Raw genomic sequence first — 26,567 nt, 5'->3', positions numbered from 1 at the left:
TTCACTTGATCTGCTATAATTCTTGCATCATTCTTGGAAACGTTGCTACCTAGCCAGTTAGCCGGCATGTTATACTTCACTATTTACTTCACATGTTATAGTTATAAATGTTAAGTTTTGACTTGTTCTTTATCTGCATGCCTTTTCAGTTTGAGATCACTTTGACTTTGGTATGTTTGCTGACAAATGAACTAGGGATTTAAGGGCTTGTGTGTCTCAACATCTCTGTAAATGTAAATGCACGTCTACTTTATGATCTGCCTGTACTTACTGTCCTGCCTAATTCACTGCAGTTCTCTACTTGCAAAGCTTGCTTGGCCAGTTCATGGTTGCAAATGCCTTGAGGGTGGAGTGAATCTTGCATGGCTATTCATAAATCATGTGCCTTCAGAGGACACATTCTCCTATTATTTTAACAACTAGTCATGCAGAAACCATTACCCAGTCAATAGTGAGCATACTTGGAGCTAGAATACCTGTGTGACTCATTTTGGTCAATTTGTTAATGCCTGTGTTTATGTAGAATCCTTTGAGACTCCATTCAAATATCTAGAGAAAGTACATGGTGCAGGACCATACCACTTAGAATACAGGCTGAGGAAGTAGGCTTCTTACATATTTGGTAGCAATGTAAAATTATACAAAGTTACTGGAAGGCAGATAAAGAACAAGTAGAAACTTAACTTTTATAACTATAAAATGTCGTAAAAGTGATAGAAGGAGGAGATGTTCGAGCTGCATTTTTAACACAAATAATATTGCTAAGCGATGTTCCTGCACATATAATCTTCTTGCACATGGACTGCTAGCACATCAGGGGCAAGATTAGGTGGAATGCCATCTGCAGAGAGTTTGTGTATGGAAAGCGTTCAAACATAGATCTTCACCTGAATTCTGAGGTGGTACAGTCCAGAGAGGATTATATTACTTGCTTTTTTTGAACATTTTGAATTGGCTTTGAGATAAGTTAGTGGTTTGTAAGAAGGGATAGATGATGTTAGATCTACTGTCTCCAGGCTCTGACATCATCAAGCATGTCTGATATCAATTTTGACAAATGTTGCTGTTAAGGGAAACTCTTACAATCTAAGGAACTGTGTAAAAAGGAAGAAATAAGCTGTAGTTGGTGATCAATTTACAGGAAAAAGAGGGATTACAGCAAAAGAAAAACACCAATCTGTTCAGGAATAGCAAAGGGGGGAAAATAGAAAGTAATGATGTATATTACATGTACATGTAATATTAACTGTAGACTAACAGTTAATATTAAAATGTAGCAGGGGAATGATATGTCCTATAGGAGAAGGAATAATCCCTGTGAAAAGGCATGCTATCAGTGCCATGAAGTTTTTCAAAAGGCTTGTTTCCTACTTTAAAAATAAATACATTGCAGCATAGGGTTGTGTTTTGGATTTATTTGTTTTAATGAGATTGGATGCAGAAATTATTGCCCATACCATGTATTATTTTAAGGGAGCAATCCTATGTCTTGTAGACAAGTGTCTGCAGGGACATAGGATTGTTCGGTTTCCAGGCTCCAAGCTCGTAGGGGCTCCGAGCTGGGAGCCAGGAAACTGCACTCCCACTCCTTTCCCCTGCCCCACACCCTGTTGCCAGCACGGTTCTGGCTATCTCTCCACGGCACACGGAGATGATGAAAAGTGGGAGGGGAGGAGACTGGGGACGTGGAGTAATGAGGTATCCCCAGCCATCCCCAGCTTCCTTCCCTCCCCCAAACCACTGCAATCACCCATCTAGCTAATATACAGAGCAGGAGGTGCAAGGCATAGGATACTCATAATCCTCCAAGTTCAGAGGCTTACGAGTAGCCAGGGCACATCCCATAGGATTGCACCCTAAACAACAAAAAAGTAGTATGACAGATTTCACCAAGATTACAAATATTTTCCTTTTGTGCTTTTTCAGCTATAGCACCTGGTTCTCTGAATTTGTCAGGAGCATCTCTGAGCAGAGCTCCACTTATGGGCTTCTCCCACCAGTAGAAGGGGGCTATCAACTTTTACCTGTCCCCAGAGTCTCTGAAACTGTGTAGGAAGGTTGCAGTGGCAGGGTGTCAGTGAAAATCACCCTTCCCTTCCAGCAGTGGGTTCTTTCATTAGATCTCAGTTCAGTCCATGAACAGAAAGAGTCCTTCTCTTCACAGAAACCAAATTAGGATCTAAGCCTGCTGCTTCCAATTCCTCTTTTAATAGTGGAGTGTCTGGTGAGCCAGAAGAACAGATATGGCCTGGGTATATTTTTAATATTTGTTAATGTTTTTAATGTTTCATATTGTATTTTAATACTTTTATTATATTTTTTTGTTTGGTGGATTTGTTGTTTTTGGTTTTATGATTGTAAACCACCTCAAAGGCATTTGCTAGTTGTGTGGTGTACAAGTCTAACGTAGATAGGTAGATCCTAAAAGTAGAGTATATGATTGTACATCCCTAGTATCAACACACGTTTGACTATAACCAGATAAACCAGAATTGCTGAGATATGATAGTGCTCTTCAAGTACTTGAAAGATTGTCACAGAGCGGAAGGCCAGGATCTCTTCTCGATCATCCTAGAGTGCAGGACACGGAATAATGGGCTCAAGTTACAGGAAGCCAGATTCTGGCTGAGCATCAGGAAAAACCTCCTGACTGTTAGAGCAGTATGACAATGGAACCAATTACCTAGGGAGGTGGTGGGCTCTCCCACATTGGAGGCATTCAGGGTGAAGCTGGACAGCCATCTGTCAGGGATGTTTTGACTTGGATTCCTGCATTGAGCAGGGGGTTGGACTCGATGGTCTTGTAGGCCCCTTCCAACCCTACTATTCTATGATTCATGAGCAGCATGCCCCCTCTGTGCTTCCCCCCCCCCCGCCCCGCTCTTCCAATCATTGGGCTAAACTAGTAAACTAATGAGGAAACAGAAGCTTTCAGTTACATCCGAACTTGAACTCTTGGACCCAAACAAACCAGAGTCTGAAGTCAGGGTTTGAAGTTGGTTTCCCTTTCTATGTGAAGCTTTTGCTTCCTTTTTAATTTCTGGTTGGTTTAGTTGCTTCTGCTGGTGGGAGGGGCCAAGCAGGGTTGTTTGGGTAGCGTGTATGAGTGTACTGCCCATGTGCGGTAAGCCAGAATTCTTAGCCATTCTGTCTTTTTGTTATGTCTGAATGCAGCAATGAATCAATACAGGTTAAATTACTTATTACTGTCCCTGAAGCATAATCTGTTTAAAATATTGCTTTAAGATTCTTTACTTAACACTAACGCTCAGATCTGAATCTTGACAAGAACAGTTCAACGCAGCAGCTTGGAGCGTCTCAGGTGGAAGACATGGGCGACATCATTTTAACGCTAATTTCGGAACCATACAGTAAGCAAATGGGATACATTTGGGGGAGGGAGTACTTCACTCAGACTTCAGCTGTTCCTATTTTCTGATGCCCATCCCTGGTAAACTTTTGCTTTTAGTTTGCTGTTTGGACTGATTTGAGCGGATTCCTATTCTTAAGGGTTTAGTATGCAGATGTCCCCTAGCTTCCTTCTCTCCAACACTGACTATCCAGAGAGTGAAGGCTGTTGAACCAGGTCGATTGCAACATTAAATATTTTTAGCTGGAGGGCCAAAGGTGGGGGTACAAATTTAAAAATCAACTGGGTAAAAAGGTGACTGATATAAAACATAGGAAAGCTGTCTTGTCAGACCGTTGGTCCATCTAGTTCAGTATTGTCTGCACCAGCCTTCTGCAACCTGGTGTCCTCCAGGTGTTGTGGACTTCAGCTCCCATCAGCCCCAACCAGCATGGCCAATGATTAGTAATCCTGGGAGTTGTGGTTCAAAACATCTGGGGGGTACCAGCATGGGGAAAGCTGGTCTGTGCTAACTGGCAGTGGCTCTGCCGGTCACACCCAGGCCTACCCAGGTTGCCAGGGGACCTGGGACCCTTTGCATGCAAAGCAGGTGTTCTGTCACTAAGCTAAAGCTTTGGTTGACTAAAGATGCACTTGTTTCAGAAGCCAATGCAGGACAGGCTGTTGGAGAGTAAATGTATACTACTTACATCTGGTAAGGGCTATCTTTAATGTGTGGTGGGGGTGGGAAAGAGAGAAAGGGTGCTTGAGCAGCGATCTTTCCAGTGAGAACAGAGTGTTCTTAAAAGTATAGGGTTGTCCCTGTGCCATGTTAGGAGGTATTTCACCTTGCTCTCCAGACAGTGTTGCTAAAAAGGCAACTAATTTCATGCCATGTGTTGTAGATCACAGGTTTTCAGATCCAGAAAGGGTGAACTACAAATTTGAAAGTGGAACCTGGTAAGTATCTACTTTTTAAAAGAAAAAAAACCCAACAGTTTTATGTCAAGATTAAATCTGACCTATTATTAAAATCTGCAGCTTTGTAGAACTAATAGGCACTGGTAAGACCTGTCCAGACCCAGTCCTGGCTGTTACATTTCCCTAGGATACTGTAGTACATGCACAATATCCTATAGAGCACAGTGCCCAGAGCTGAGGTTCCTGCACTACAGAGAACTGTAGGTACATGGGACAGTTGATGGCACCAGCATGTTGGCTCAAGCAAAAGTGATTTGGGGAGTTCCTGTTCTTAAAGATTTAGTATGCAGAACTCTGCGCAGCAGTTCCAGTGAGTAACAGTGCTCTAGGGCTGTGGAGCTACTGGCACCAAGTGTAACTGGTTATTTCCCGTGTTAGTCCTACTGCCTTATACCAAGTCAAACCATTGGTCCTTCCAGCCCAGTATTGTCAACAATGACTGGCAGCAGCACCTCTCCAGGGATTCAGGCAGGAACTTTTTCAGTCCTACCTGGAGATGCTGGGGATTGAACCTGGGACCTTCTGCATGCAAAACAGGGGCTCTACCACTGAGCCACGGCCCCTCCTCCCCAATAATTCATTGGGAGGTAGCCAGTGGTACTCCTACACAGAGTAGACCCATTGAAGTGAATGGGCCTAGCCTGGGAGGACTACCATTGGATATTACCCACTGAAATGAATGAGACTTAAGTTGGTCATTACTAACTTCAGTCCCATTCATTTCAATGGGTCTACTCTAAGTAGGTCTAAACTTGGATACAACCCACTGTGTTCCTGTTTCCTCCTAACGTATGTGTTCCTATCAGGCCCTATGTCACCACTGGCCATCAGTGCCTACCCTGGGCCCTCTTTACATTTCCTCCTCTGGCATTCAGCACCTGGCAGCCACCATTTTAATTTCACACCGTGCCTCCAGTGAAGCTCTGCTCCGGGGCATTGTGGGAAATTATGACCACCCAGCACCAATCGGAGCAGTGCTGCCGCCCCCAGATAAACCTACCAGAAGGGCCCATGGACATAAAAAATTACTAGCCGAGGCAGTCAACCCTATAGCCAACTCTGGCCCAAAAGCTGTTTTTGTGTGAATCCTGGTGATGTAGAATTTTAAGAAACCCATTATTGGTCAACAAACACTATTCCAGTTTTTGCAGATGAAGGAATAACTATGGATATGCGATGGTAAAATTTGTAAAAAAAAAAACAAACTTGTTGTGGCCTCTCCGCCAAACAAAATACCCGTCTTTGGATTTCATGAAATATTTTAACCGAAATAGAAGCTCTTTCTTGGTGATTGCACTCTGTATCCTTTTATGATGGTGCAGAGGGTGTTTCATTTGTCGTCATGTGCAAACAAAGCTTTTATGGAGTTGCTAGGAAGAACTGTTGATCTCTAACCCTGGATAAGATAAAACTGTAGGGGTTGGCTGCTGGTTCTGAAATCCTACTTCATTCTCTCTTCCCCCATCTTCTGCATCTTACAGATTGACACCTGCTATGTGACAGTTCTTGATTATTTCCACTGATCCTTTCTTGGGATCCAAAATATTTTTGGTTGATCTGGAAGAGCCTCATAGAACAAATGCCTTACAAACTGCCCTGCAGCTGGTTAATGAAAATGTGCACTTGCTGTTCTCAGCTGAACCCTTGAATTATGATAATACGGAACTCATTGCTATGGGATATTCTTTGTATGGCTTTTTCAAAGGAGAGAAATATGATTACTGGTGGAGACAAAAGTGCAGAAAGAATACCTCTGACGGACAGATGCTGATGATAGATATTATCCTGCTAGTGAGCTGCCCTGTGGTATCTGGGTCGCCATGGTTAAGAGGCAAAAACGTGAGCTAGATTGACTATTGTTGTGACCCAAACATTTTGTTTATTGCCTTTAAACCCCACCCTCAGTCCAAAGAGCTTGGTGTGGCATACATCATTCACTTCCTATTTTATCCTCACAGTGACCCTGTGAGGTGGATTAGGATGAGAGACAGTGACTTGCTAAGTATTTTTGGGCGCAATCCCATGGGGAAAGTTAGTCATATCCGAACTTGGAGGTGGCCGACTACCCAATGCAGAGTGTGCAGCACACGGAGGGGATCGTCTCCTCCGCACTCCAGCTGCACTGCGTTTGCGGCTAGATGGCCAGTTCCAGTTGTCTAGCCAGGACGCTTCAAAGCAGCGGGGGAGGCTGGATGGCGCATAGGAAGCGTTGTAATGGAGCTTCCGCCCTCCCCAACCTCAGGAACGTCCCCTTTTCAGCTGCTCCACACTGCTCTTCTGACTGCAGAGCCGAGGATGAACCGTGCCACCTACAAGATGGCAAGGGAGGGGGAGGGGAGGCGGTTTTCTGGGAACCGACCTTGGAGGGCTGGCTCTGAGCTTGGTTCCCAGAAACTGAAAAATCCCATGGCCGTCTAGCCACTGTTTAGCGGCCATAGGATTGTGCCCTTAGTGGGGAGTTGAACCTGAGTCTTCCCAGACCTAGTCCATCATTCTAACCACTACACTAGGGGTGTTGAACCTCAGGCCCTTGGGCCAAACCTGGCCCACCTGGTGTTCCAATCCAGTCCTTTCCCAAGGCCCTGCCCCCTTCCCCTCACCCATCCATCGATTGTTCAGTGGTTTCCTGGCTTTTGTGGGTTTCCTTCCCGCCGCACCGCCATTCTGAAAGGTTGAAATGCCTCTCCTCAGGTTTAGTTCCTGGCCGCAAGAGCTTCAAGCTAAAATGTGCTGCTAGTTTTGGCCCTGCCCCTTTGACCCGCCCCCTTTTGCCTTAACACTCAACACATAGGTATGAAAGTGGAATGGCTAAAATGAGTAGAGTCCAGCGGTAGTAAAGACTACGACATCTTGGAGGATAAACCCATACTTTTAAATTTTAAAGACTGGTGGATTTCTTGTTAAGCCTCCCCACTTGCTTGTTTGGGAAGTGTTTTGAAGAAGAATGTGGATTTTAGCTTCTGAAAGAACACCCTAGCTCAAGTCATGGGTTGTAATGATGGGAATGTTAAAACTGTGCCTTGTCCTTGATCTGCAGCAGCAAGATGGAACTTGTAGACGATAACACCATAATTCGGGCAAGAGGTTTACCGTGGCAGTCATCGGACCAGGACATTGCTCGGTTCTTCAAAGGCCTAAATATTGCCAAGTTAGTTCTCTCTATGTATGGCATGTTTGTTACCTTTGGCCATGTCCCCAAACTATTTCCAGAGTCAGCAGGACCTGAGAGAGCGCCTTCTCCCTTACCGACTTGCCCAATCACTGAGGTAGTCAGTGGGCATGCTCCTAGTGGTTCCACATGGACCTATGGCCCGACTGGAGTCCGTCCAGAGAAGAGCCTTCAGTGTGGTGGCTTCCTTCCTATGGAACTCCCTCCCTTTGGAGGGCAAGCAGGTGCCAAGACTGGGTTGTTTTTGGCGCCTCCTGAAAACAGCTTTTTTCCAGGAAGCCTTCCTTCATTAACCAGCCTCAGTTTTACTGGCACTCTATCTTCACACTTCTCCAGGCACAGGAGAAGTGTGGGGGCTTCTTTGAATCCATTATTTTACCAAAATAAAGATGCACTCGCCAATGGCAAGCTAGAGGATGCATCTGTGGATCTTTTATTTATTATATTTAACATATAAGCCACACTGTAACATTAATTCTCTGGTTGGTCTACAAGAGAAAACAGTGACAAGATTAAAAATAACTACGTAAAATACAATTATAATGCAGCAAAAATGCAACTATAATTTTTTTAATTATTTCCAGCTGATAAAATGGGCTTTAACTCTGTTTCTGTCTTCACTGAAAGTGGGCTTAAAGCAGAGAGTGATCTCAAGTACAAAATGCTGAGCAAAGAAAAGCGTGTTTCTATCATTGTAAACCTTGAAGAATCTCCAAGGAATATAAGTGGAATGGCTAAAAATGGGTTGGGACAAACGAAGTTAAGATTATAGATTTTACTGGAGAACAAATCCATAATTCTAGGGAACAATTCCCTGGCATTTGCTTCCAGTACAATGATATTTGTGAGCTGACTAGGAATGTTGGTGAAACTACAATAGACAAAAGTAGCACAGAAGTCCATAAAGAATTTGCTAGACTTGCAGGGAGCACAGACTTGGATGTATGCTCCTCCTTTGTGGAGCAGAAATCAGGTGTGTCATCCTTGGACAAAAAGCATGTGAAAAGTACAAAAGTAAGTTGTGTACTCCTGAACAATGCCCTACTCTCTACAAACTGCCTTCTACTAATGACTCACTCAGTAAGTGCTGGAAGAAATATCAGTAGTCCCAAGCATTCTAGTGGAAAGAGCTCTAAAGAGGCAGTGCAGATGGTTCAGGGGTAGAATGTAACATCTCCCATCCTCCTTTTTGGAAATAGTTGGGGAACAGGCCCTTTTTCAGACCTCTTCTTTTATATTCCCATAATTAGTGTATGTGAATAAGGGGTATTCTGGTTTGTGTCTACTTCCGTAAATAAAGGGGGGAAGTCATAGGGTTGGAAGGGGCCTACAAGACCATTGAGTCCCACCCCCTGCTCAATGCAGGAAGCCTGAATCCCAGGCGGTCTGCCATCCAAGTATTAACCAGGGCTGACCCTGATTAGCTTCTGAGATCAGATGAGATCGGGCACACTCAGCCCTTTGCTGTAATAAAAATAATTAAAATTCTGCGCAAAGAGAACCAAAATCTTGAAGAGGAGCAACTGAATTCTACCATCTGTATACGTTATCCTGATGAGCAAACTAGCTCAAAGTGGGCTAGATGAAACAACGATCCAGTGGGTCCACAGTTGGCTACAGAATCGGACTCAAAGAGTGCTTATCAATGGGACCTTCTCAAACTGGGGAGAGGTAACGAGTGGGGTACCACAGGGCTCAGTCCTGGGCCCAGTGCTCTTCAAAATTTTTATTAATGACTTGGAGGAGGAGGTGCAGGGAATGTTGATCAGATTTGCAGATGTCACAAAATTGGGCGGGATAGCTAATACTTTGGAAGACAGAAACAAAATTCAAAGTGATCTGGATAGACTGGAGCGCTGGGCAGAAAACAGAATGACATTTCATAGGGATAAATGCCAAGTTCTGCACCTAGGAAAAAGAAACCAAATGCACAGTTACAAGATGGGGGTTACGTGGCTCAACAACACTACAAGCGAGAAGGATCTTGGAATTGTTGTCCATCACAAGCCGCATATGAGCTAACAATGTGATACGGCTGCAAAAAAGGCCAATGCTATTTTGGGCTGCATTAATAGAAGCATCGCTTCCAAATCCCAGGAAGTACTAGTTCCCCTCTACTCAGCATTGGTTAGGCCTCATCTGGAGTACTGTGTCCAGTTCTGGGCACCACACTTTAAGAAGGATGGAGATGGTTCAGAGGAGGGCAACAAAGATGATCAGAGGACTGGAAACAAAGCCCTGTGAAGACAGCCTGAAAGAATTGGGCATGTTTAGCCTTGAGAAGAGAAGACTGAGGGGAGATATGATAGCGCTCTTCAAGTACTTGAAAGGTAGTCACAGAGAGGAAGGCCAGGATCTCTTCTTGATCATCCCAGAGTGCAGGACACGGAATAATGGGCTCAAGTGACAGGAAGCCAGATTCCGGCTGAAAATCAGGAAAAACTTCCTGACTGTTAGAGCAATACGACAATGGAACCAATGACCTAGGGAGGTGGTGGGCTCTCCCACACTGGAGGTGTTCAAGACGAGGCTGGACAGCCATCTGTCAGGGATGCTCTGACTTGGATTCCTGCATTGAGCAGGGGGTTGGCCTTGATGGCCTTGTAGACCCCTTCCAACCCTACTATTCTATGATTCTATGATTATGCAGATGTGTTTCTTTTTAGGGCAGCAATGTTTAATCAGTGAAACAAACACATCCCCTTTAATTGACTAAAATGGTGTCTGACTGGACATAGATTTTTTAAAACAGAAATATTATTTTTAATACAAGTAGCGTGAGCATTTCAGAAGTGAAGTCCTTTGCAACTGAAGTCCACATAGGAGTAACAACTACTCCTGTTTTTGAAAAGGGGTGTGTGAATGCACCCAGGAGTACCTTATGGTGTTTGCTTTCATTCATGTAAGCGCAGGTTTTGTGCAAAGGAACATTTGCTCATATGGCTTTATTGCTGCTTCTGTTTGCTGTCTAACCCTTTAGAGGAGGAGCTGCACTTTGTCTCAATGCCCAAGGGAGGAGGAATGGAGAAGCTCTTGTCAGGTTTGTAAGTGAAGAGCACAGAGATCTAGCGTTGCAAAGACACAAGCATCATATGGGCAACCGCTACATCGAGGTACGTTGCTCAAGCTTCAAAATCTGAATTTGAAGGCAGTGGCTGAAGGGTTGCCCAGCATAATTACTTTTTTCTTCCTTTTCCCCAGGTGTACAAAGCAACAGGTGAAGACTTCCTGAAAATTGCTGGAGGTAATCTTTGTCTTCCTGTAACTCAGTTTAAAACTATAAATAGCTACAGTTTAATGGCAAGGTCTTCCTTTTTAAAGCTGAGACTGGTGATCAAATTAAACTGTCTTACCTAGATTGAATCAAACCGTTGGTGCATCTAGTGTGGTTCAAAACTCTCTGTGAGTGTGTGTGTGTCTTCCTCTTGCTTTCTCACTCCCACCCTCTTTTGCGGGGTTGCAAGGAGTTGCATATTGTATACTGGGCATAGGTCTTTGGAGCACCGAAAATAATTTAAGAGTGTGTAATATAGCAATGTTGCTTCAAAATTGAGTGTTTGGAGTGACAAGCTTAAGAAGAGGGGTGGAGAGCAATGCTTCTTGTCTGTGATGTTTACCAATGCGGCAGTGAACAGAAACATGCAAATGGCGCTCCCAAGCTGCAACGTTAATGGTATGAATGTGCCTCACTATGTGTAAGCTACAACTCCTTGGAGAGGCAGCTGCACTGTGTGTGTGTGTGTGTGTGTGTGTGTGTGTGTTATTTATTTATTTATTTATTATTAAATTTATTAATCGCCCATCTGGCTGGTCACCCAGCCACTCTGGGCGATGCACAACATACCACAAAACAATTCAAAACAATAAACTTCTACCATAAAATTTTTTTTAAAATACCCTAACCCACCCCAAATGCCTGCCTGAACAACCACGTTTTTAATGCACGACGGAAGCTCATTAAAGAGGGGGCATGACGGAGTTACCTAGGGAGGGAGTTCCACAGAGTGGGGGCCACCACAGAAAAGGCCCTCTCCCTCGTCCCCACCAGTCTAGCTGTCCTGGCTGATGGGACAGAGAGAAGGCCATCTGAGGCTGATCTTGTTAAGCGGCCTGTCTGGTGTTGCTGGAGGCGCTCCTTAAGATAGGCTGGGCCGGAACCATATAGGGTTTTAAAGGTCAAAACTAACACCTTGAATTTGGCCCGGAAAACAACTGGTTAGTTGTTAGTGTGTGCGCGTGCACGAGTAATATCTCTGTCATATCACCTTCCCCAACCTGGTGCCCTCCAGTTGTCTTGGACTACAACTCCCATAATCCCCCAGCCAGGATGTCCATTGACCATGCTGGCTGAGATGATGGGTGTGACCTATCACTCTTCCTCCCCCACCTGTGATTATTGTAACATCACCACTCCTAATAAATATTTTTACAACATCAAGTAATTATTCTAGCTCCAGAATTTCAGTACCTCTAAAATCTATCATCCTCTTCCTTGAAGTAATACTTTAGAGCGAGTGTGCAGGGAAGGAATACAACCCAAGCAGCCACTTTATTAGGACCACCCTCTTCCTCATGAGGAGAAAACCTTCAATTTCTGTGTGTGTGTGTGTGCACGCGCGCGCGTAGATTCATAGACCATGGCTTACTTCTTTCCTAGTTTCATCTGACCCTTTTACTGGTAACAAATGAAACCGAGAATGGCATGGTTTGAAAAAACAAATTAAAAATGAAACTTTATTTACACAGTATAAGATGTTTCAATGCAGTTTTGAGTTTTATGTGGTCAAATTCTTGTTTCAAGTTTCTATTAATTCCTTACCTACTCTACCCTTTCTAATAATAATATATCAAAACAATTCATATACTTCCCAGGCGAATCTAATCACCCCCAATGCTAGAGCCCATTGCCCTAATCCTACGCCTCAGAAAGCCAAACCCTATCTCCCACTCTAAAGAAAACCAAGTGCCTGTTATTCCCTCTCTCCCCGAAATGCAAAAGCAACAGCCAATCAAGAGACACCATTTAAATCTGAAAATTTTAACTCCCCACCACCACCACTTACCATAGCCTTTAGGAAAAGGGATATGTTAGATCAATCAAGCAAACAAACATTAAAATATACAATTAAACAACAAAACAAAATACCATTTCATCACAATGGAACTTGTAGTCCAAGACAATTGGAGGGCACCATGTTGGGTAAGTCTGGTGTATAATATATAAGCTACCTTATACTGTAACTACGGAGAATTGCTGTCAATCAGTGTAGACAATACTGAACAAGGTGGACCAATGAGTCATGTTGCCTATTGTGTACTCTGCTGCTATTCTCAGCACCTACTACTGATTTTCATTTAACTAGAGATGGCAGCAGTTTAACCTAGGACCTTCTATTTGCAAAGCATTTGCTTTACTCCTGGTTGAGGGGCTTTGAGAAGGGGCCGTAGCTGAGTGGAAAGATGAGGATTTTTAAAAGAGTTCATTTTTCCTATTGAGGAAAACTGGGTGGCTTTCCCCCAGAATTCATTGAGTATTGAATGTGTGTCTTACGCTCCATTGCTAGCTAGAATAATTCTTATGGTAAATTCCCCAACCGTGTTTGCTATTGTTAGGCTATAAAATGGGATTGCAAACTCCCTGGGGCTGGGATCTGTCTGTCTTGTATTCTGTAAAACACAATGCATACTGATGGCAATATATGAATTTTTGTTCTTGATTTGGAAATCTAGCATCTCAAAGCGCTGCTGAGTGCAGACCTGCTTTACAAAATCCGGTGCCTCCAAACGTGTTGCACTACAACTCCCATAATTCCCAGCCAGTGTGGCCAATAATTACGGGAATTATAGTTCAACACATCTAGAGGGCACCAGGCTGAGGAAGGCTTGTGTAGGTTCTGAACACTAAATAAAGCCAACACATTATCTCAGGTGAGGGGGGACCTCATAAGCGACTAAAGGAATTGCGCTGTCAGACTTGTTGGGGTGTGTCCCCTGTGGCATTATTTCTGGCTCTTACATAGAAGTAAGGAAGCATCAATTCTCGGTGGGTCTTAAATGAATAAAGGCCACACACAGAGAAGGTTGCTGTCTTAGAGTTCTTCCGGACAAGTCTAATGGAATTATATGGGGCGTCGAGATGACATCGTCTTCTATTTGTATCCCGTCTGTGTGTTCCCACGATTTCTACCACCATCTTTTTTTTCTTTCCACCCCCCCCCCCCACTGATTGGTGGGGGAGCCATAGTGTTCCAATTTTCCAAAAATCCTTATGGAAAAAATGGGGAAAAATTGAATTTTTCCATTCCCACCCCTCCACACGCACACACTTCCCCTTTTTTTTCATACCTTCATATCTCTAGTTAAGGGCGAAAAGATGTGAGAGCTGCTGCGTGTTATTTGATTGGCAGTGCCAGCAGCCCTCAGTCTAGAAGCACCCCTTCTCTTTAACTATGGGACATGAATAGCTGTCTCAGCTTCTCATTTTTCTGGTTCTTCTTCAAGGCACATCCAATGAAGTAGCTCAGTTCCTCTCTAAAGAGAACCAAGTGATTGTCCGGATGCGGGGTCTCCCGTTCAATGTAACGACAGAAGAAGTGTTAGCATTTTTTGGTCAGCACTGTCCCGTGACGGGGGGGAAAGAAGGAATCCTTTTTGTGACATATCCTGACAACAGGCCCACAGGGGATGCATTTGTGTTGTTTGCCTGTGAAGAATATGCACAGAATGCATTGAAAAAACACAAGGACTTGTTGGGTAAAAGATACATAGAACTCTTCAGGAGTACAGCAGCTGAGGTCCAGCAGGTGAGTGACTGGTGCTTACTAATGTCATGGTGTGAGATGCGAATTCAGGACAGATAAAGGGAAGTACTTCACACAGTGCATAGTCAAACTACGCAATTTGCTACCAGGAGATGTAGTGATGACCACCAACTTGGACAGCTTTAAAGGGGGATTCAGCAAATTCATGAGGGTATTGCTATCAATGGCTACTAGTCAGGATGGCTGTGTTTGCCTCCAGTATTAGAGGCAGTATCCTTTTGTATATCAGTAGCTGGGGAACACAAGTAGGAAGGTGCTGTTGTACTCATGTCCCAGTTGTGGGCTTCCCACAGGCATCTGTATGGCCACTGTGGGAACAGAATGCTGGATTAGGCAGGCCTTCGGTCTGATCCCTCATGGCTTTTCTTATGTTGTAAGAATAAAAGGAACTGATAGCAGGACTAAAGCAACGTGAGGCAAATGAATGGGGGTGGCGCATTGTCAGATTCAGGACTGACCCAAGACATTTTGCTGTCTAAGGGGGAGCAACAGATGATGCATGTCTGCCCCCGCCATCACCACCCGCCCTCCAAGTCAAGGTACACCGTACCAAATGCAAGCCAGGTTACTGTGGCACTTGAGACAGAATAGCCCACAGACCAACCAGTGGTCTGACTTGATAAAAGGCCACTTCCTGTGTTCCCTTGATAAAAGGCCACTTCCTGTGTTCCCTTGATAAAAGGCCACTTCCTGTGTTCCCTTGTTGCTTTAAGACACAGCCCTTTGCACGTTTAGACAGAATCAAGTCCTACAACTGCCAGCACTCCCCAGCCAGCATGGCTAGCTGGGAAGTGCCGGGAGTTGTAGGACTTTTTCTCTATCTAAACATGCAGAGGATTATGCCCTTAATCATTTCAGCCCTAAAAAAAGGTTAAATGATCCGTAGTGGGACTGATCTGGCTGTTTTTGGTTTTGGTTGGCTTATAGCTAAATGGGGACCTTAATGGTTTTGTGATAGTGCAAGCTGTACTCCCAATGTATATGAAAACCACTCTGTGGTCATTGTTTTGGTGGGTTTTTTTTTTGCAGGTACTGAACAGATATTCGTCCACTCCTCTCATTCCTCTCCCAACTCCACCTATCCTTCCTGTACTACCTCAGCAATTCGTACCTCCCACCAATGTCAGGGACTGCATACGACTGCGTGGTCTTCCCTATGCTGCCACTATAGACGATATTTTGGGATTCCTGGGGGAGTTTTCTGCTGATATCAGAACTCATGGGGTTCACATGGTATTAAATCACCAGGTAGGTGAAGGAGAGAGCAATCAGTCTTGCTTATTTGTGTATAGAAACTCTTTCCTGTAAGTTCTCTGTATGAAATACTTGCTTAAGGGGGGTTACTCAATCCTTTCACACAGGACTGGCATCAGGAGCTGACATTGTTGGGCATCCTCTGAGGCCTACTTCCCAGCACAGGGCCCACTCGTTACCTAAGAGCCTCTGGGCCTTGCTTGTTCACCTGTCTTCTCTGAGGACGCTTCAAGACAAGGCTTTCATGGCACCACCATCCCCTGCCTTTTTCATAGTATGTTACGGGAGGTCCAGATGACATCTTCAGTTGTGCTCCTCCTATGTTTTCCCACTACTTCGTCCGTCTTTTTCCTCCCTGAAGAAAATCCGTTAAGGAAAAAAGATGGAGTTACTACCCAATGCCTTTTGATTGTTAGCACTAGGAGCCCTCCATCAGGAAGCACCCTAAGAGTATGACTAGTGACAAGAGCAAGAAGAAATAGCCGCCCCTTGCCCTCTTATTCTGGGCTGTGGTGTAGATTGGGCCCAGAGGGAGAGGGCAATCGAATGGGCAGTGGCGACCATGGCAATGAGGTGGGACTACTGAAGGAGAGGGGGGCCGCTGCAGACATCTTGCTCAAGGGCCCCCCAAAATGTGGAGCCAACACTGCTTTCAGATATATCATCTCTAATCCTTACACTAAACCTTATAGATAAGTATTCAGGACTGCCCCAAGACATTTTGCTGCCTGAGGACATCTTGTCCTGAGGAGAAGGACAAGATGCACCCTCCCTTCCTCATTCAGAAGCCGCTCAGACTGGCAGTCAAATTTTAATTCAACACTGGCAATGGGACAACATCGTCCAATGCACCTGAGGCAGCAGGCTAGTTTAGGGAGTATAGGGAAGGCCACATGGTATACACAGCTCTGCCCTCCAACACCTCACCGTTACTCCCTGTCCCTTAGCATCCACCACCTGAGGAGCTGCCTCACTCTGCTTAATGGTAGGGCTGGCCCTGTAAGCGTTTTCCCCATATTGCAAATGAGGGAACGGGTCTAAAGGAAAGTTTACCGAACGCCCACTTAGTGAGTTCATAGCTGAGGTGATATTTGAACTGGGGATATTTTTGGACTTTCACTCTTCGCTATGATGCTGCAAGTCTATTATCACCATTATCACCATCATTTATTACTTCTGCTGTGCCTATCATTATACAAGGCACCACACAAAAGTTAAGAGACAGGGCCCTACCTGTAATATTACAAGCTAATAAAATGCAACCTACAAAGAAAAGGAATGCAGAGAAATGTCAGATGCCCTTTACTAAGCTGCTTGGGGGCTTGAATGCCCGGTTTAAACAACTTTAAATTAGGACAGATGTCTTTGTCGTCCCAGATGGTTTAAGTAGCAGTAAGGCTACAATCATTTGTGCTCAAAGGCTTGTAAAAACCAGTGGACCTATGTACTTGGATACTTTTGAGCAGGATTCACAGCCTGTCTAGGTTTGTGCCTCCATCTTATCAGCTAAATGCTGCTCCCACTGCTCCTGGCTGTACCACAGCTGTGCTTCAGTGCTAGTCAGCACTGGTTATCAGATCCAGTTCTTGTTCCGCTGATAGCTGCTGGATGAACATAGAAAGAGCATTCTCAGTTGCCTAGCAGTTGTCAGGGACAGGGTCAGCGCCAGGTTTTGGGAGGTCTTTGGGCAAGACCCCCTCAAGGGACTCCCCTTACTCAGTGTCTACTCCCACACCACCATTATCACCATCCGCTGTGGATGCTTCTCCTCTTCCTCCTCATTTCTACCACCTGTTTACTTGCCACACATAGAGCCAGTGAGCAAGCAGGCACTGGCAGGTCCTCCTCCTCACCACTACTGTTGGTTTGTATGTTTGGTGACACCCCTCCAGGCCAGGGGAAGAGGTGGGTGAACAAGCAGGCTGCAATGATGAAGATGAGGAGCAGGTTGAAGGGGCTCTTGTCAATGGGCCCCCTGACGGGGTGTGGGCCCTCGGCAGGTGCCTGGCCTTGCCAAACCTTGACACCGCCCCTCCTCAGGGACAATTTCCAGCCGCTCCTTGGCAATGTAGAAATGGTTTCGGTGACATCTTGACTACAAACATCACTTGGAGAAGATGTTCTGCAATTTATTTTTATGACACCAGGAACTATTTTAGGCCGTGCTCTTGAAAATAATTTCCAGGTATGTATATTCTGAAAAATGTGCTAGACGTTTGCCCAACACAGATATTACTGGTCAACAGCAAATGAAAAAGGTTAGTCCTTTTTTCTGTTGAAACATAGTGGTTGTTCAGTGAAACCCGGGAACTTAGTGGGAAGCTTTTAAATGCCTTGATTTGAATCCCTTATTCTCTGGAACAAACGGTTGTACTTTTGCTGCTGTTTCTGTGGAGACGATTCTTTAAATACATTCGACCTTGAAGCAGAAATGAATCAGGTCTCAAACCCAAGTCTAAAATGTGGCATTGTCAAGAGCAAAGATACTGATTTGGGGATTGGAATTAAGATCTCAAAACTTAGAACAGTAATGCTGGGTTGTTTGCATGCCTGCCAGCAGTGTAGAATTTGCAGCAATGGAGAGCCTCAGAAACCTAGAAAATTCTAGTCTCCATTAAAAGACCTTCCTGGCCCTGTTGTCAGGGTTATAACTTTTCCTTGCTGCAACTAATTTCCAAATCTAAGGAAGCACAAGGGAATGTGTATGGCTATTGATACAATCCCTTTCCTGCTTTTTAAAAAATTCTGATCAAGCTGTCAATTATTGATTGTCTTCTCCCTCAATACTAGTGGATGTTCTAGCTTGTAGCTCTCAAACGTATTCTCACTGTACATGTGTTTTAGGAGCCTCAGGTTGGAAGACTTCATGTTGTCATTTGAAACTCCTATTTAAAGTTTCTTGACACTGGAGAACTGGATTCAGATCTCTACCTGAAATTCAGCAGATGGCTGTGAGCAAGGCTCCATCTTGTAGACCAGGGATGGGGAAGTTTGACCTTCTCTGTCATCAGAGATAAGGGATTTCCCTTCCTCCTTCCCACATTGCAAGTGAAGCTTTAAAAGAGTCTCCGTTGGTACCAGTGAGGGCATTTGAAAAGCCTAATTACAGTGCGTGGGGCATTTTTGAAGAGGTTGCTACTGGGGAGGGACTAATGTAGACCTATATCATGGGAGTGATTCACATTTAAATAGGATAAAGCTATACTGAGAAGTGCTATGGAGACCATTGAAAACATTCAAGTAGGTTTTTAAGCTTGCATTTTGATCACAATTGCTCTCAGAAGGATTACTTTGCTTTCTCTCACTTTTGTGTCTTCTGTAGCAAACAGTTTTTTTGTCTACAAGTTATTGTCTACTACAATTCCCCCCAATTTATTTTAAATTTGGGGTCCTTTTAAATATAATATGAAATTCCCCTAGCTTCTGAGCCTCTGGAGTCCAGGCAAGGCATATTTTTCCAGAATTTAACCCTTGAAATATTAATCAAAAGCTTTATTCTTGTAAAGTTCCTGTTTATCATTGTTCCCTCTTAAGTCCCATGATTCTAAGCTGTGTCATAAGAGTTGATGAGTAAAAGTGGGTGGTGCTCATCATTGGCATTGGCTTAGATTCATGCTCTCCTATTGTGGTTCCCTATATCGATTTTTGCGAAGATAGTGTTGTCATTAGGATAACTCACCCATCCACTGTAGGGAATTGCATCTGTGAGCTGTCTGTCGTTTATTCTGCTTCATATCCCTTGGCTTTGATCATGCAAGGCAGATATGAGTCATAAGTCTTTGGGTAGCACTTGGCAATAGGTGAAGCTGAATGATGGTGTTCATCCCATTGCGGTGTTGCTGTGGTCCACCCCACTTCTGCCCCAAAGATGCTAATCTCCTGCCAGTGTGAAGCTGTTATGCCACGGCAGCATTGTCCTCTGCCAGCTCAAGTGGGTTTAGGAGTGATCCTACCCCGTGCAGCGGGCATAACTTGGAGAGAGAATCGCTGTGTGCAACTTTAGTTTGTGGAAAACTAAATTTTATTATTTGGTACATTCCATGTATCAGGGTCTCTGAAAGGTGCTGTGAGTATGGCACCTGAGTATTTCTGGAGTTTTTTGCTCAAGAAACACTTTTCAGTGGCCTGGTTCAGATGTAACACTACACTGTGGTTTAGCATTACATGGACAAGCCTCAGGATCATGCACTCCCCCCACCCCTGCCCTCTCCTTATCTGGCACAGCAGCAAGGAGATCAGGAGCATTTGCTTCTAAATTAGCTGCAGTCTAGTGTTGTGTCCTAACCGTGACAAACTGGGCGTAGTCTTAACTATGGATTAGGGCGTGGGTGGGCAACTTGTCACCCAATGTTTTGGCCTACAACTCCCATCATCCTTCACCATTGTCTATGCTGGCTAGGGCTGATGGGAGTTGTAGGCCAAAACATCTGGAGGGCCACAATTTGCCTACCCCTGGTTTAGAGAAACAAGCCAACTTCATAAACCCTGATTTGGAATTGGCTTCTTTCCCTAAACCATAGTTAAAACTAACCACAGTTCGTTGTGGTCTGGATAAAAACTGCAGTTAGCTCAAAACAGAAGTGAGAGTTTCTGATCTCTTTGCAGCTGCACTGGAGAGTGGGGAGTGCATGAGCCAAGATTTGTTCATGTAACACTAAACCATTATCTAGTGATGCATCTGAAAAAGGCCACTGAGTGGGCCCCCTCTTACGAATGGTATAGTGGAGCCAGGGATCGCAGGTACATAGTGCAAGCACTTTTTTATTAGCAATGCTGACATCATCTGCCACCCTGCTCAAACTTTCCTATTCCCTCTGATCTTATCTGCAATCTTCACAGTACCTGGAAGGTAGTGACTTTTCCCAGCAACAATTGTTCCCTGTTGTAATGCAAAGTATTTTCTGGTGTCTTGGTCTTGAATGGTCAATTAAGACATGCAAGATTTACAAAAGAAGGTGATGAAAACTGCTAGAGCTGGTTTGATGAAATGGATCAATGCAGCTGCCTGAGTTTTTGCACTGTCCTTGGGGGCATGGCTATGGAGGCTATCATGATGAGCACCTGCATTTCTAAATTTACCACTACCTCACTGCCTCTCACCCAGGAGCTGTGGACTCAACATCTTTTCCTCTTCCATGATGCATAGCCCATGCTTCTGCTAAACAGTATGGTGCAGGTCATGGTTACTTAAACCAGGGGCGATGCTTTCATTCCAAATGTAAACTTGTAGCTGCAATTGTTGCGGATTTTTTTCTCTTCTGCTTTGGACAAATGCATATGTCGTGATGCTACAGCTCCTATTCTCCTCCTCTTGTCCTTAGGGTCGCCCTTCCGGAGATGCTTTTATCCAAATGAAATCTTCAGACCGAGCGTTTATGGCTGCTCAGAAGTGCCATAAGAAAACAATGAAGGACAGATACGTTGAAGTCTTTCAGTGTTCTGCTGAGGAGATGAACTTTGTATTAATGGGGGGCACTTTAAATCGAAATGGCTTATCCCCACCACCATGTAAGTTACCATGTAAGTTTTGCTTGGGTCTTGGCGCTACTCTATGCTGTACGCTGGTAGGTGCTGGAGCTTCTTTTCCTGACTCTTGTGTTCCCTCTCTTGGAAAGGTTCAGCATTTGGGGTCTGGAATGCAAAACTTTCCCACCTGAAATCGGTAGCAGACTTGATTTTTTTGTTCTCCTTTTGGGTGTGGACTACTGTGATTTGAAGAGGAATTGGCTTCCTTACTCTTGCTTTTCTGCTAACACAAACTCCCCCCCCCCCCCAATGGGCTTAATGGCACTGGGCAAGTGTTGATGATTTTAAAGAACGATTTGGTGGCCTAGCTCCTGAAGAACATTACAGTTGGCGATCAGGCGCATGATTAGCTTTCAAAATGATAGGCAGCACAAGCCAAGATCAAATATGAATGCGTAGGTATGCTAAGGAGCAAATATGAGTATTTTGACATCCTGTAGTTAGCCAAATAAATAATTAGAGGAGAACTGTGTACTTTCAGTGCAGCTAGGTGGCATCTAAGTAGTCTGGATGGTCTAATCCAGGGATGGGCAACTTAGGGCCTGCCAGACGTTGCAGCCTGCAATTCCCATCATCCCTCATCATTGGTGATGCTGGTTAGGGCTGATGGGAGTTGTAGGCTAAAACATCTGGAGGGCCAAAAGTTGCCCAAAGCCCAGGTAGAATCTAAGAAAATAGCAGAAGAAGACAGTGTGCACGTATCCATCCTTGTAGTCTTAAGAAGCACAGATTGGGTAGGTACCTTTAATGGTCACAGCTGAAGGCCTGGGGGTGAGAGGGTTTAGCACTGAGTCCAAGTCAAGTATAATCAAACATTGCTCCCTCTGATCGCCGTCACTGAAGATTTGCCCCTGGCAGAAGTCTCCCAATGTATGGACGTATTGATCTCGAGCAGGCTTTTGCATACTTGGCACAGTAAAACAAAAACAACTCCCCCTGCCGCCAAGTTCTGTGCCAAGAAATCCACATCTGGAATCTGTTTAGGGGTGCAATCTTCTGCCTACTTAGACAGAAATAAGTCCAACCATGCTGGCTGGGGAATGCTGGGGGTTGTAGGACTTACTTCTGTCTAAATGTGCATAGGATTGCACCCTAAATCAAGCAATTTAGAATCATAGAGTTGGAAGAGACCTCAAGCATTGCCTAGTCCAATCTCCTGCCAATGCAGGAAACCCACTGCTGTGGCATCCCTGATAGGTGGCCATCCAGCCTCTGCTTAAAGATCTCCAGTAAAGGAGAGTTCGCCACTCTCCGAAGTTTTATTTCAGGGGTGTTGAACCTCTTTCAGCCTGAGGGCCAAATTTACTTTTGGAGAAGATCTCAGGGGGCTGCATCCCCGTGGTGGGCGGGGCCCAAAGCAAAAGTGGGTGGGGCCTAGATGCCCGAGATGCCAGCATGTTTTAGCTTGAAGCCCTTACTGCCAGTAACTAAACTCCCGAGAGGCATATCAGCCTTTTAGAATGGGGAAAAAACATGCAGAAACTGGAAAACCACCAAGCAATTGGCAGCAAGGGGGAGGGGGTGTGGCCGTCTGAGCAACCCAGATGGGCTGGATTTGGCCTCCCAGCCTGATGCTCAACCCCCTTGCTATATTTGGATATATTTTCTTACTTGGCCTATTCTCATACACCCGACTATCCGTATTTACCAGGGACAGTCCTATTTTTCTCACACTGGTCCCTGGAAAATAAATGTCTCTGCTTTTGCCTTTGTTGAGTTAACGTGAGTTGCTCGAGCAGTTGTTCTCTGGGTTCACCTTCCTCCCCAGCATCTCTAGTTCATAAATCCATATGTGGGGGTGGACAGATCTTAAGTCTAGTGCACAAGCATATAAATACCTATGCATGACCACCAATTCACACATTGCAGCTGTCGATACATATTTTGAACTGCTGCTGATGCATTGTAGGACAATATTTGTCTATCTTTAATCCTCTTTACTTCTAAAGGAGTGAAAAATAAGCCATTATGGAGTAAATGAATACAGCAGGACGAGTAGGGACTTCAGTCATATATAACAGTTGGGGCAGGGGCACTCAGACAGTGATCCTTGTGATGAAAATGGGGGTGTTGGAAGTGTGTCCCAATATTTCACATGTGAAATGTTGGAAAGTATGCTGAATTCCATGGACTCAAGATTGAGTCTGCAGAATTATTGGATTGTATCCAGTGTTAATCTAATTAAGTCTCATGCATTTCAGTGGGTCTACTCTAAATAGGTCTACCATTGGATACAACCCATTGTGTATCAAGTTTCAAAACCTATCAAAACTACTTGATAAGGTTTGGGTGGTAAGTGAAACTGAAAATTAGGGCCTGGGAACAGATGTACTTAGAGGACCATGTGGGAGGAGGATAAGGCATTTAAGCCATACCTTGCAGCTACAGGATGTCCTGCTCATCCTCTTTCTAGCTTCTGCGATTCCTCCAGATAGCACCTGCACATTTTTAATCCCTTATTTGCCAGTCAAAAGACATGAAATATGTTTACTCCTTCTTATTGCAACTCTGGTTCTGAGAGGCCAGGATTCTGTGAGATTGCTGAGCAAGCACAAAATTTGATGCAAAAATCTGAACCAGGTTCTTGGTGGTCAACCATATTTTCCAGGGCTTACTTTGAGTTGGAGCATAGATGGGCCTACACTTATTTGTGTATTTCCACTCTAGAACATGCAGCATAGTGACAAATGAGGAGGAATGCCTCGGAAGCCTGTTCAGAATGCCTCTTCATTACCTCTGAGACACTTCAACCAGGCCTCATGGCATCTGAGGAGGCCTGGTAACACATGATGCAACCATCTAAGATCTGGCTATGAGAAACAGCCATTTTTGTGGAATTCTCCATCTCAAGGAAGCTTCTCAGGTTGCTCTGTCTTAGATTTGGAAGTCAGTTAAGACCTAGCAATTGTAGGACACCTTTGGAATACCTGGCTGAAGTGTTTACTGGATGGTGCTTAATTGTATGGTGCTGATGTTTAGTGGTTTAATTTCTTTGGTGTTATTATTGGGGATTTTAATCAATGTTCATATATGGGATTTTATTTTATAAGCTGCCCCTTGGGTTCTGCTGGGGCCATAAAGCAGAGTATAAACTTAAGAAATATGAGGGAAGGAAGAAGAGCTTAAAAGTTTAAAAACATGGAGGAGGTTGGGGCCCTCCAGATATTGTTGGACTGTAGCCCCCATTGGCCCTGTTGGCTGGGGCTGATGGCAATTGGAGTTCAACAATGTGTGGAAGGATACAAGTTCCCCATCCATTGTTTAAAAGTTGTGCTTTCTAGGCAAGCTTTGATCCTAACATCTTACATTAGAAATTAAACACTCCATACGTCATTATTTGTGGTCACAAAAAACAGGGAAGACATTTTTCAGAAAGGTGACTGGGAATGAAAAAGAAACTTGTCTCTCTGTGTTGGGAGTAGGACTATAACATGTAGGCCAAGAGCTCTCTTCTCTGTCCAGTCTGCCTTCTAGTAGTCTTGCAGCTCAATGGGAGCATGACATCTCCCTTGAAGTGGATGTGTTCTTTGTCACTGAGACAAACTCCTAACATGTCTGCCCCTCAGGTTTGTGGTTGGTTGAGGATGAATAGCCCCAACTAAACTTGGAGTAGAAGGATCTTGGAAGGAGACCAGTATTCAGTTAGAAAGGTTGTGTGCTTCATGGCTCTAATGGACTTATCTGTTCTTCACACAAACATTTGGTATTTGCAGTGTCTGTGTATGCATACACTTGCAACTTGCTTCGGGGAAGTTGCTTACAAGGAACAATACCTTATAGCAGGGGCGCAGAACACTGCTGGTGGTAGGGATGCCGGAGATATCCACAGCGGAACCAGATGAGTTTGGATTTCTATGAATCTGACCTGCAGATTTCACAGTAGACCAGCTTTTCCCCTGTTGGGTGGATTCTGTGGACTTGTGGACTATTTTTCTAACCTTTGGGACTTTTGTGCAAATTTCATTGTAGAAAAATATGCAAAAATATAAAAAAAACTCAGCCGAAAATGCACATTTGGGGGGATTTGCACATTTTGTGGAAATTCTTGCACATGTGAATTTATGCAAATTTGCATTTGCGCAAGTGCAGATTTGTGCAAATTTGGAAACTAAAAAAAAAGTCTAATTCTGTCAGTGGGCAGACAACAGAACAAAAGGTGCCTGACAACCCACAAAACACAAACAGAACAGATTTTACACAATCTGTACATCCTAGTTGGGGGGCAGATACCCGCTCTCCCACAGGCCCTCTATGGGCCATATGATATCAGTGAGTGTGGCCACACCCATTGACATAATCATCCCATATATTTTAGCATTTCTCTGACCTGGGAGAAGCACAGAGTTCCGTGCCTCTCCCAGCACAGAGAAAGGACTCGGCCAATGCTGGGCACTTCTCCCAATACCCTTTGAGTCCCTGGCTGTGGATGGCACTGGAAAGAGTGGCCACATCCCTGGCTTCACATGGCACCTGGTGTCCTGTGGGGTGCTGTGCAACTTGGCAAGATGCATCCCCGCTCTTATCTCTGGTAGGATTCCTCCAAGGGGCTCTATGGGCTGGACTGGGGAGCCCAGAGGGCTGGATTAGGCCCAAAGGCCGGGTGTTCTGAACACCTGGCTTATAGACCTGTCAAATAACCATTTATAGAAGTGTCAGTGTGTTTTGTCTCTGAATGGGATATGCAGTGACTATTCCATACATGCAGCGGAATGAGGTTTTAGCGTGCTAATTGGTGGGTAGAATGGGCTCTGTCACTTCAGACTGAGGTAGGGGGTTCAGTTCGTGAATACTGTGTGTGTGTGTGTGTGTGTGTGTGAGAGAGAGAGAGAACGGGAGAGAGAGAGAGAGAGATCAAAACGCTCCTTGCAGGTAAAAAGCTGCCATAGCCTGGACAAAGACTCTGGTTCAGCTGTTCTAGTTCTGTATCTGTGGGAAGTTTATTTGCTTGTTTTAGTGTCAGGAAAGCTTTTTTTAAAATGGCATCCTTCACCCTGCAGTCTGATGTAGGACAGTCTGTTCTACCATTCAGGTTTAGCTGTGTGTCCAAACCTAAATCCATAAGATTAGCCAACCTGTGTAATGCCTATTGTGCTGCTAGTGAACATGCACAAAGTAAAATGGCAAGGGTTTCCTTTGAGGCAGGGGCAGACGTGTGAATATTGAAATAAAAGGCTTACAACATTTACTTTAAGGCTTCTGGAACGGGAAAATTACTTATCGCTCTCCTGCTTTGCATGATGAACTAAGAGATGGGGCAAGGGAGGGGTGGGATGTTGAATTTGGAATATCTTCCCAAGATGTATGTGTATCTATTCTGAGTAACTCTTAAAAAAATAATTTAATGAACAGGGCTGCAATTGTAGAAAGATTATTTAGGGTGCAATCCTATGCATGTTTAGATTTTTTAAAAAAAGCCCTACAACTTTCAGCATTCTTCAGCCAGCATGGCTGGCTGAGGAATACTAGC

At 44.4% G+C, this 26,567-nt stretch overlaps 1 protein-coding gene across 4 annotated transcripts in view; it reads left to right on the top strand.

Moving 5' to 3' along the window:
- The window catches only part of ESRP1 (epithelial splicing regulatory protein 1), a 58,176-nt gene that overhangs the window by 19,122 nt on the left and 12,487 nt on the right, over positions 1-26,567 (top strand). For 2 of the 4 annotated variants that reach the window (XM_084848009.1, XM_084848011.1), the window contains exons 5-12: positions 3,273-3,371; positions 4,255-4,309; positions 7,368-7,478; positions 10,480-10,612; positions 10,701-10,743; positions 14,001-14,302; positions 15,350-15,568; positions 20,896-21,094. In XM_084848009.1, coding sequence (XP_084704135.1) covers positions 3,273-3,371; positions 4,255-4,309; positions 7,368-7,478; positions 10,480-10,612; positions 10,701-10,743; positions 14,001-14,302; positions 15,350-15,568; positions 20,896-21,094 — 1,161 coding nt within the window. The remainder of the gene's footprint in view (positions 1-3,272; positions 3,372-4,254; positions 4,310-7,367; positions 7,479-10,479; positions 10,613-10,700; positions 10,744-14,000; positions 14,303-15,349; positions 15,569-20,895; positions 21,095-26,567) is intronic. The other 2 variants (XM_084848012.1, XM_084848010.1) reach the window with 1 other exon arrangement.

Source organism: Heloderma suspectum, chromosome 4, assembly GCF_057233095.1.
Source record: "Heloderma suspectum isolate Gila_16-S chromosome 4, 16-S_ref, whole genome shotgun sequence".
NCBI lineage: Eukaryota > Metazoa > Chordata > Lepidosauria > Squamata > Helodermatidae > Heloderma > Heloderma suspectum.
This window is presented reverse-complemented; position numbering and strand designations above follow the sequence as displayed.